We start from the raw sequence: 11670 nt of genomic DNA, 5'->3' as shown, positions 1-11670 counted from the left end.
TAACATTAAAAAATCTGTTATAATAATCTTAGGTGTTCTTTCTAACAGCAGGTAGAGCATTTCTTCAGGGAGGTAGGATTTTTAAGTTGACAATGTCCTTTTGCTAAACTAGGTAAGGAAATGTTTTTTTTTAACAACATCTTTAATCTGAGAATCTTTTTTTGAAGTTACTATGTGCTCGCTGTAGTGCTGATTGACTGTCTTATTGTCAAGCAAATCTCTGCTTAAAGACCACCAGAGGGTGAATTCTGCAAATCCATAGAATTTACTCATGTTAGAAAGGTGGATGAGCTTCACAATGAACCACACTCATGGAATGCTTCAAGTAAACCTAGCAATTATACTCCTTTGGGAATATGTTAATTTTTTTAAATCACACAATTCAAAATGTGATTAGAGATTATATTTTACTGCTCTATGTAGTACAAATATGTAGATATTTCACTAACATTTTATTCGTCCCAAAGCAGAACGTAAAACATCACAACAGAGGCCATTAATGGGGAAAGGAGACATGCAATATAAGATTATCTGACCCCAATGCTTTTTTCCCTTAATTATTTAATTTTTCTTTCCCTTCCTTGTCTTCAGATTTGGTTCATGGGTCTTTAGCTAAAACAAGGTTGCAGGTGGAATTTTGCAGCTTTCAGGGATTTGGAAAAGATTTACAAAATATATCTTCATAGACAACATTATTGATAGACTTTTGAAGAGAACACACAGGTTTCATTTATACTACAGAAGTTGTACTTTCAGGATTTACACGCATCAGTCTTGAAGCATTTCTCAGCTCCTGTAGTTGCTTAGCTGGCTTTCCAACCCCTTCCTCAAACCTTTTCTCCACAACAGGAAGGACAGTTTCATAAAGAAAAGATGCATTCTGCCTGATGAATGCTTTCTTTTCAGGGTCCTGTTCACACCGTAAACTGTAATCAACATGCTGGACAGCCACAAGGATGATCTCTACTAGGCTTTCCAGGAGAACCATGTGCAGCTCTGGGAAATACAGCTTGAGTGCTTCCTCCAAGAAGGCCATAGTCTGCTTGGTAAAAGCCACCACAGTGTAGCTAAGGTTCACCCAGCAGTCATCACCAGTGTATTGGTCAAAACTGCTCATCCCACAGCTCCTCATCTCCTCTCTGAGTTTCCCCAGGGCCTCTGGGGTCATCAGGTTCATCCTTCTCCACATCTCTTCAGAGTTGCGATGCTTGGTGGCCTCAATGATGATATCCTTGTAGCTCTGCAAAGCTCCTTTGATATCCTTCACCAGCAAGGCATGAATGATGAATGTGAGGTCCAGCCCAATCTCGCTGAGCTGCTTGCAGTGCTCCTTCGCTACCTTTAATAATAAAATTAATTAATATTTATCTGGATATCTTATACCCTAAATGTTTTACAGACTAATTTAGTTAATCACCATGTTACCCTTAAAACTATCAGCCCTATTTTATAGATATGAAAAATAAGGCAGAGATTAAATGTGTCTTAACAAAAAAAGAGACTGATTTTATATATTTATATTAGAAATGCAGATCTTTTCTGCCACAGAATACTCCGGACAACTAGAGCAGTAATAGGATCATGTCATAAGAGCCTAAAAGCTAGGCAATTAAGTAATAATGGATTTTTAGTATTTTTTTTTAATTGTTACCCCATATTCAAATCCAATCCAATAAACTCCTTGGAGAAAGGCATATTCAAATTTTAACAAATAAATCTTATCCCTTTAATTAAGATGTGAAAGAGCTGACAAACTTTGCAATCTCCAGTCAGTCTTTGGGCAAAACATAGGAAAACCAAACTTGGCATTGATGATAGTCACAGGATAAAAGACAAGCAGAAAAAAAACACCCCACAACAAAAAAGCCTTTCACACATCATAAAGAAGCAGTACACCTTTCAGACTAAAGCCACAGAGGTAATCAGTAAGCGAACAAGGATTATAAATCACAAGTTACTGGTTTCTTCCAGGAATGGGGTCAATTCACCAGACTATACTGCCTTCCTTACACACTTACCTTCACACACTCAGCAGCCGTGGACAAGCTCTCTTTACTGTCGAATACTTGCTTGCTAAAGGCATCTACAAACATCCTCATAGCTGAGCGGGCCCACACAATGAAGGCAGAGTAGCAGCCACTGTTGCCAGCAAAGTCTGTCTCAAACTCCCTGGCAGTTTCTAGCAGGCTGGTAAAAAAGACATGGCAAAGCTTGTGGATGTAGAGCAGAGTGGCACCCTCAATGCGCAGTTGACGGATGGCTGTGTGTACCGCAGCTGCCCTGTTCTTCAAGAAAAGCTCACATGCCTTGGTGGACTGGCCCAAGCGAATGAGCTGGGACACAGCCCGGCGAGTGGCCCTAGGACCACCTCGTAATGACCGATCTGGAGATAACTCAAACACCAGCACATCCGTGAGCTGCCTGACTCGCTCATCTACCTTGGCTCGAAGCTCCCTCACTGGCTGGCTCACGGCCTTGTATCCCAAATACTCATTCAGCTTATCCAACAGGTCCACCGCCCCCTCAAAATCTCTCTGGGCAATGCAGACATCTAGGTCTTCAGGCAACTCCTGGATCCACTCCAGAGACAAATCTACTGTCTCTTCCTCAGGTGGGGGTTCCTTTTCATCTTCTTGGTCAAAGGGATTGGCGGTCTCAGGAGGTGGGGGAGCAGCCCGTGGCAGGGCCTCCTGCTCCAGCCTCAGCTTCTCACTGAGGGCGCGGTTCCGCTTGGTCTCCTCCAGCACCTCCAGCCACTCCTTCTTGATCTTGGCATTCTCGGCCTGGAAGATGCGGCTCTCGGGAAACATGAGCAGCTTGAACATGTCCTTCATGGGTGGATTGTCCTTGACATTGATCACAGCCAACCCTTCCAGGGGGTAGAGGGCGTCGTAGCGGTAGGCGCCACGCCGGTTGGGCAGCCAGGTGGCCACCAGCAGGCAGTCGTTCATGAGGAAGGCGTGCACCCGCTGGATCTGTGCCATGTGGTCGGCGTCGTACTCCACCAGATCCCCGTTGTAGACGAGGTACTTGCCGGGGCTCTCGGGGAGCAGGTCCCGGCAGCCCTCCACCTTCTCCAGCAGGGTGGTGAGCGTGCGCTGCCGCCCCTCCTCGCTGGCGGCGGCCTCCTTGGCCGAGAGGGGAAGGAAGGGGTTGCTGTGGGGGTCGGCGGCGGCGCGGCGGGCGCCCAGGGCGGGGTCGTCGCGGTCGGCCTGCAGCAGCAGGGCCTGGGTGACGGCCTCCATGATGCCCTTCTGCTCGGTGAGGATGTGGCTGAGCTGGTACATCTCGCTCTCCAGGTAGCTGATCTCGCGCGCCGTCTCGATGAACTGGCGGTAGTTCTGGTAGACGTTGCGCTTGAGGCTCTGCGCCGTCTCCTCGCTCAGCGCCTGGATGCGCTGCCGGTGCTCCTGCAGGTCCCGGTCCCCGTCCGACTGCTGCGACAGCTGCTTCACGTACTCGGCCGCCGCGAAGCCCCCCGACTCCAGCTGCCGCCGCAGCCGGCTCCCGCCCACGCCCTCACCCAGCGGCAGCGCCATCGGTAGCGCCGGCAGGGAGGCCGCAAGCCCCGACACACCGAGAGCGGAAGACGGGTGACAGCAGATACAGCACTGGGGCTACTGCGCCTGCGCTAGCAACGGGCGCCTGCGCCAGGATTGCGCGTCAGCTACGGCGGCGTAGTGCGCGTGCGCTTAGCGCGACATGTTTGATTGGCGTAATATTCCTGCGTCAGAAGCGGTACTGCGCAAGCGCTGATTGAGGGGGCGGTAAAGTTGAGTGTGGGAGGCTATCGGCGCACGCGCAAGAGGAAAATAGTAGAATACGCATGTGCTGAGAAGTGGGCAACAGGAGGGTGCCCAGCGGTATTGCGCATGCGCCAGAATCCGAGCGAACCGTTGCCGGTTGGGAGCCCGAAGCTTGCCCAGTGCGCTTCCCGCCCGCGCTCCGTCGGGGCAGCGCGGCAGGGCTGCTCAGGGGGCCGCTCCCCGATGGACGGAGACTTCCTGCTGGCGCTGCGCTTGCAGGCGCAGTGGGAGGAAGAGGATGAAGCGGCGGCAGCGGCCTGTAGCGAGTCCCCGCCCGGCTCCGCGGCGCCGCCGCGGCCGCTCTCCGTGGTGGACGAGGCCTGGGAGCTGCTGGACCCGAGCCCCGACGTACGCGGCCTCTTCGTGCAGTTCAACGAGACGCTGTTCTGGGGGAAGCTGGCGGCCGTGGCGGTGACGTGGAGCCCGCGCATGACGCTGTACGGTAACGGCTGCGGGCGGCGGTTAGACGGGTCCGGCTCGGGGCGCTGCGGGAGCAGGAGCGACCGGCCGCGCTGATGCCAGAACCTCGCGGCTCCGGTTAAAGCGCCGCTGCCGGCAGGTGGGAGGGGGTCTCGGATCGGAACCTCGGGAACTTCGCTGGGGAGCTGGTTCAAACCGTAACTAAGGCCCTGGCTACGCTTGCAGCTGTAGCGCGCTGGGAGTGAAACCGGCCCTCGGGGAGCACAGCAGGGAAAGCGCCGCCCTGTGTTTACACTGTCAGCTGCAAGCGCAGCGGCCTGGCCACATTAGCAGCTCTGGCAATGGCCGCAGAGAGCAGTGCATTGTGGTAGCGATCCCAGCGTGCAAGTGGCTGCAGCGGGGTTTTCAAAGGGTGGGGTGTGTATGTGGGAGGAGAGACTGTGTTTTGGGAGCAGAGAGTGTGTCAGCATGCTGCCTTGTAAGGTCAGGCAGTGGCAGGGGGAAACCCCAGCACGCCAGGTGGCAGCAGCAGCATTCCAGGGTAATGGTTGCTTTGTGTCCCGGAGCAGATAAGCATGCTAGCTGTCAGAAATGGAGCTTTGAAAGGGGATATCTGCATGCCTGCAGCCCAGTTCAAAACAGTGACCGGAGTGGCCACTTGACTTCAGGGGATTATGGGACGTTTACGGAGGCCAATCACAGTGCAGTAATGCAATGTGTCATCCACATTGACACCTGGGTGTTTCAGCCAGGGCACAGCAAGCTCTATGCTTCTCGTGGAGGAGGATTACCGGGGCGTTCGAAGTGCCTTGCCAGTGTGGACACCTCAGGAGTTAGGGCACCCGGGGCTGATTTAATGCGTTCTAACGTGCAAGTGTAGCCAAGCTCTCAGCTACTGACCTGCTCATGGAGGGGGCCATGTGGGGAGAAACCCGCCACGTGTCTGCAAAGGCAGGGGGCGCCTCGCGGGCCTACAGGCAGGTCACTGAGACAGCAGAGAGAGAATCACCAGAGGCTGTGCCTTGTCCTTTCAGACAGACTTCTGTCAGCAGCGCCCCACGAGGCAGTGTTTAAACGATGAGGTGCAAGGTCAGGTGCTGGTGTCTCTCTAGCTCACTTGGAATAGTTAATTCCTATTACCACTGCTCAGGATGTGACCTGTTCAGTGACATCATGTGTCACACTCTACTGACTGGACACTTACAAACTGAAAATCCCTCCTTGGCTTCACACACCAGAAACGTGTTTCCCACTAGAGTAGGCAAACCTGGTGGGGCATTATAACAGGCTGTACAGTAAGTACTGTTAGTCCATGTGTGGTAAACTCAAGATGTGTATGACTGCATATTACACTTACTATAAGATGTAGCTCTTCTGTTTTGTTTTCACCAAATGTTTGTTTTGAAAGATTTCAGAAAAGGGAAACTCAAGTGAAAGCAGTAGCAATATATTCATATGTTTTAGAACTATTTTAGAAGATTTTTTTTTGCCATTCCCTAGTTTGTACTGTAAAATTATTGATTAAACTCTGGATAATTCTTGCTTTTTGGACTTTAGCAATGTTATGTTCTTTGGAGAGTTGTTAAAAGTTCTTGGTTTACTTGGCAATGTTAAGAGGACCAGTATTTGTGTATTTAATTCTCAGTTCTGCTCCACCAGCTACAAAAACAAATAGCAGTCTACCTTCTGCTTATTTTTCTTTTTTAGATGTGCTGGAGTGTGCAGCTATGAAGGAAGAGGTGGGATGTGTTCCATCCGCCTTAGTGAGCCACTCTTAAAGCTAAGACCCAGAAAGGATCTTGTAGAGGTATTTTAAGACATTTCATCTATGTGTAAACTTACTGTAAGTCTCCTGAAGTGTATCCTATCTTAAATTTTGTACTGGAATTCGTAATGCACAATGTCATCTAGATTATAAAATAGTCTTTGCTTTGATAAGAAACTTGTATTAATTGCTTACTGGTGGTTGTCTAAGTGTGCAAAATTATGGTAATCTCAGTCATAATTTTTCTGAACTGACACCCTTATAGGTAAGGCCCAAAGTCATCCACCCATCTTACTCCCCAAAATAGGAAAAATATTTTTGAGGGATTTAAAATATCCTCTTCCTTAATGTTAAAAATATAAAGTTGGCTTCAGAATGCAAAATAAAATTATTTCAATTCAGTCTCCTGGCTGAGCAGCCCAGTAACACAAAAACTAGGATGAAGGATTTGATCATACATGTCAAGTATCAGAGGGGTAGCCGTATTAGTCTGGATCTGTAAAAAGCAACAAAGAGTCCTGTGGCACCTTATAGATTAACAGATGTATTGGAGCATAAGCTTTTGTGGGTGAATACCCATGTGTCTGACGAAGAGGGTATTCACCCACGAAAGCTTATGCTCCAGTACATCTGTTAATCTATAAGGTGCCACAGGACTCTTGGTTGATCACACATGTAAGTTTCATGCTCTTCCTCAGTTCTTTGCCAGTTCTGTTGTTGTGAGCTGGTTGGAAATTAAAGTTGGACAAGATTCGTATTCTGAAGTGCTCAGAATCTGCATCCCACTACTGGCTCACAAGCATCACTTTTCTCCTGGGGAATTTTTTTTTATAAAGTCTAATTCAGGGGAGATCAGATTTTGAATATGTCATTATTCTTCATAGTAATGTCCCTTTCAATGCCCTTTAGGACAAATGGAGACAATGCGTGGATTTTGCAGTTTGAAGAAAGGATGATTTTTAGTTGTTGTTGTATTCTTATGACCCATACAAATTTTATTTCCATGCATTTGCAGTCTAAGTATCAAGATGCATAGAAAGTAGTAAAGCCAAAATGAGCTATTAGCTATTTTTTAAAATAATATATTATATGGTTTTCAGAAAACATCTAGCAATTAAATTATTTTTGTTTCAGACACTCTTACATGAAATGATTCATGCCCTGTTATTTGTCACTAACAATGACAAAGACCGTGAATCCCATGGGCCAGAGTTTTGCAAACACATGCGTCGTATCAATCGCCTGACTGGAGCCAATGTTACAGTAAGTTGTTTTTACTTAACAAAATACAATCTAGAAAATTTAAACTATATTTTCTATTCAGGTACTATGTAACTGGATATTTCAAATGCAGTATGATAAATATGTTGGCATTTATTGTTAGCCAGTCCATAGCCGGTATGAACAGCTTTGGGTAGAGAGAGCTTTGTACCAGCTGCACTAGTTACGGGGGGTGGGGAGCAAGCAGGTTGAGGAGAGTGCAGTAAAACCTGTTTGGGAATATGTAAGTCTCTTTTTTTTATTTTTATATAATATAATTTTTTTTTAAATACCGTATCTCTGGAGCCATTTTGGTTGAATATTTGTTTTTAAATTGTTTGTGGTATTATGAACTCTTAAAGGAAAAAGACTTCAACTTCAGGATACAGTTTGGGAACTAAAAATCCAGTTTGCTTTTAAGACTTAATAAAAGAGTTGGGTTAAAAGAATTTTTTTTATTTTAAAGCTCACATCTATGTTGTTACTAATGGCTTTGATAAATATGTTAAGTTTTGAATAAAACTCCAATTTACATTTTATTATGGTGTTTCCTCCTCCATATTATTTCTTTTTAGAAAATGAAAACTGAATCATCAGTTTCTTTTGTTCTTAGTCAGAACTTGGTATTTTACTTCCTGGTTTTCACATATTCTTACTGCAGTGCACTGATTGGGAGCAAACTGCAGTTGCAGATAGGGCTTTTTAATGAATTCAAACAAAATATCCAGCAAAAATTTCTATTGGTCTTAAGTTTTCTAAAAGCCTTGTTTTTACAGTATCTAAATTTTGGGCCAAATTTGACCCAACAATTTTTCTTTAGCTGAATAATAATAATAGATAACATTAAAATTCAAGAAGATTCTGTTCTCCAGTTATTAACTTAAAGATGCAAGGAGGGGAGTTGATTTATTCCTCAGTCTAGGTGCAGAATAAAGCTTCCTTAAAGGGAAACAAGCATTGATCCATCATTGCTTAATATCTTAGTGCACAGAGTGCTAGTTAATATTCAATGGTTATTAGTATGTAAGACTGTGCTGTCCATATATCAGGCTTTTTTATTTTTGGAGGGAGGGAAAAATTATATTTACTTGAAAGTGTTTTTTATGCATACAGTAGGCTGTCTGTTAGCAGGTAAATCATGTACTGTTTTCCTCCTGGCTCTCTGAGGATTTTCCACCTGAGTATCAGTAGTAAGTAGTTAAAGAATGCTAGCACATCTCAAACATGTAGAGTTGAATGATTAATATGAAATGGAAATGACTGTTGTGGTTTTGTTTTACGCTTAGATTTATCACGATTTTCATGATGAGGTGGATTCATATCGCCAACACTGGTGGCGATGTAATGGCCCGTGTCAGAGTAGAAAACCTTATTATGGATATGTGAAACGTGCAATGAATAGGGCACCCTCTGCGCGAGACTTCTGGTGGTCTGACCACCAACAGACCTGTGGAGGCACATTCTCAAAAGTAAAAGAGCCAGAGAACTATTCTAAAAAAGACAAGGAGAAAACCCAGCTAGCCAAGCTTTCAAACTCTGAACCATCTGATACCAAAGGTATGTGACTCTGTTTTCACTTTTCTTCCCATCAGACCCACTCCTGCCCTATACAGTACTCCAACAAATGCAAGTAGATCAAATACTGGGAAATGTAGTATTAAGATTTTCTGTAATGTTGGATTTGGTTCACATGTTTTTTTAATGCTGGTGTTGCATTAAAGTTATAGCATAGCTAAAGGTCTGTGCAGCGCTAGGTGGTCCTCAATATTTTTGCTCTAAAAATATGAAGGACCAAATAAATAACTCAAATTTCTGGATTTACCTGTGATCTATCTTACTATTAGCAAATCATAATTAAATCACAGCACCTGTCATTCCATCAGTATTAACTTTCATCCCAGAATTTTAAGCAGAAAACTTGTTATGCAGCCATGGCCCTGTGTATTTCAGTGAAACAGAACTTGCAGCAGAATCTTCACCCTGCACAACAAAATCAAAGGCTTAGGTTCTACAATACTATTAGAAGTTTCTTGTCCTTATCATTGTGAGGAGAGGCTGCTAAGCAATGTTATCTTTCTGAATCTGTAACCAGCCAGAAATAATATGAATTAACCACCTTATTTATCGCAGGGGGTTGCTAACTCGTGAAAATGAGTGTAAAATTTCAGTATTCGCTATTTCACAGGTGATGACTTTAGCAGAAACGTTTAGCTAATATGATTAACCCACAACCCCCACCTCTCTCCCACCTGCCAAGTGGTACAACTGTCCTCTATCCAGCTTCCAAAATCAACATTTTCTCACCAGCCCCACACTTGACAACTATTGATGCATTACTTCATTATCAATATGAAAATATACAATATATTAGACTGAAATATGGTGATTTATGGTGACATAAAATTGAATATGAAAAACAGGAAGAGTACTGTATTGATCATATATATTTCCTGCTTATATTAATTAAAAAGCTCCTTTTTATTTAAATCAAGCTGCTGCAAAAGTTTGTCAGAATTTGGAGGATCTTACCACAGAACTTAGCTCCAGCCTGCTGTGAAATAACAGGCTCGCATTCAAGTCCTATTTTAACTTCTTAAAAGTCAAACAGCAAGTTATTTAGTTAACAGACTTGATACTCAGCAAATGTAGTAAATTAGAACAAAGTTACTAATCACTCATCTTTTGCAGGAAGGATACATGGAGGTGATATACGAAGCCTAATTCCTTTTAGTGGAAAAGGATATCAGCTTGGAGGAGCAGGCCTTTGGTCCTCCGAGAGACACAAAAGTTCCAACAACAGTATTAAGGGCAGAGAAATACCCAGTCCACAACGTTATTCAGCAGCTGGAACTGCAAGATCAGTTCCTAAAAATGAACTAAAATTTGAATCAAACATATTCAGTACCAGCATTTCCCATCCAGTTTTTACTGATAGCACCAAACATAAAAACAGCTTTGCTTTGAACCACAAGTTTCCTAAAATATCTGTCGCTAATACAAAAGCTTACAGGAATGTTGATGGGTCGCCTGTTAAAATTCCTCCTGTTAATGGAGGAAATCTGAACCAAAGTCCTACAAACGCTAAGTCGGTTTTTCCATCTTTTAATGAGACACCAAAACAAACTTCCTTTGGACAAGCTGAGACAACTCTAAGATCCTGGGTTTCATCCCAGGGAAAAAGCAGCTTTGAAAATGGTGGTATACCACAGAAACGGACGAAAATGGAAGACAAATCTGCCTTTGTAAACTACTTTATAAAGAGAGAGAGTACTGATGGCACTTTTAGAACTAGCACTCCTCTAAAAAACAATGCTGAACCAACAGTGCCCTCTGAAAGTTGTAGTTCTGCTGTTAGTCAGGATAAAAAGGTTAGTTGTCCTGTTTGCCAGACCGAGGTTTTGGAAACCAAAATAAATGAACATCTAGACTCTTGTCTGACATAAGCTTAGAAATGCAATCTCACAATTAAGTGCTAAGAGTTGTTTGAAATCTTCAAATTACATTGCTCAGGGTTTATCCAATTATGATTGTTGTCATGTGCCTGTACACTGGCCTGTAGTGTCCAAGCTGGAAACTTTCCTATATGTGTAAAGTGGAGTCTGAATTTCAGCATGAAGAGAGGGCAATTCTGATTTTTTTGGAGTTGCATGTTAGGATCTGATTTATATACTCTCACGGTGCTTGTGTCCCAAAGAGCCTAAGGCTATATGTGCACTACCAAGCATACATCAGCAAATATATATGCCAGCACAGGTGAGAGAAGGAGGAATTCTGTTGGTGCGGGAACAGCGCCTCCCTGAATGATTTTAGCTGTGCCAACAGAAGCCCTCTTTTGTCCGTATAGCTGTGGTCTATGTTGGTGGTATAGTTGGAATAAGCGTGTTGCTATGAGAGATGGTTTTTCAACACCCCGACCCACATAGCTATGTCGGTATAAATTTTGAAGTGTAGACCAGGCCAAATACACTCCTGATTTTAGTAAATGCAATTGTGGTTGGGTTACGTTTTTACTGCAGAACCTAAGTATGTCTCCTCCTATGGTAATGCTTACTAGATTCTGAAATCTTAGATGAGTTCTAAAAGCAACTTAACATTTTTAACCATGTTTTGTCTTTTTGTACTTCTCCTTGGTCCCCAAAATGTTCTTTAACTTACCCCTGGCCACCTTTAAATGTAACTTCTAAACTGTCCCCTTCCACACAGGGGCGGCTCTAGGCACACCAAAAAAAAAAGCTGGTGTGCCTAAAAAATAAAAAGGCGGGCGGCAAAAGCAGGGCCCCCCTGCATCCTGCCCGCGAGAGCGAGCAGCCCCCCCCCCCGCCGCGGGGGGGGCAGGCTGCGGCGGCGGGACCTGCCGCCCCATGCCCCGGCGGAGGAGCACCAGAGCCCCCCGGACACCCGGGACCGACCAGGCATGAC

The 11670-nt window shown here is 44.7% G+C and overlaps 2 protein-coding genes across 3 annotated transcripts; one reads left to right on the top strand and one right to left on the bottom strand.

Annotated features, from left to right (window-relative positions):
- Window positions 1-435: 435 nt before the first annotated feature.
- Window positions 436-3539, bottom strand: EXOC8 (exocyst complex component 8). Its single transcript, XM_039530267.1, has 2 exons — window positions 2019-3539; window positions 436-1339 (listed from the first exon to the last, which is right to left on the bottom strand). The coding sequence occupies exons 1-2, from the start codon at window positions 3537-3539 to the stop codon at window positions 731-733; spliced, it is 2130 nt and encodes a 709-aa protein (XP_039386201.1). The 3' UTR covers window positions 436-730.
- SPRTN (SprT-like N-terminal domain) lies at window positions 3535-11443 on the top strand. Of its 2 annotated transcripts, none has more exons than XM_039530268.1 (5): window positions 3535-4243; window positions 5934-6033; window positions 7126-7254; window positions 8538-8808; window positions 9940-11443. In XM_039530268.1, exons 1-5 carry the CDS (start codon window positions 3873-3875, stop codon window positions 10692-10694), a joined length of 1626 nt encoding a protein of 541 aa, XP_039386202.1. In that variant the 5' UTR covers window positions 3535-3872; the 3' UTR covers window positions 10695-11443. The 2 variants fall into 2 exon arrangements, with proteins under 2 accessions (XP_039386202.1, XP_039386203.1); XM_039530269.1 differs by having other exon boundaries at window positions 4168-4248.
- The last annotated feature ends 227 nt before the right edge of the window (window positions 11444-11670 follow it).

Source organism: Mauremys reevesii, linkage group 3 (genome assembly GCF_016161935.1).
Source record: "Mauremys reevesii isolate NIE-2019 linkage group 3, ASM1616193v1, whole genome shotgun sequence".
NCBI classification, from domain to species: domain Eukaryota; kingdom Metazoa; phylum Chordata; order Testudines; family Geoemydidae; genus Mauremys; species Mauremys reevesii.
The sequence above is the reverse complement of the archived record's forward strand: the minus strand, read 5'-3'. Positions and strand labels throughout refer to the sequence as shown.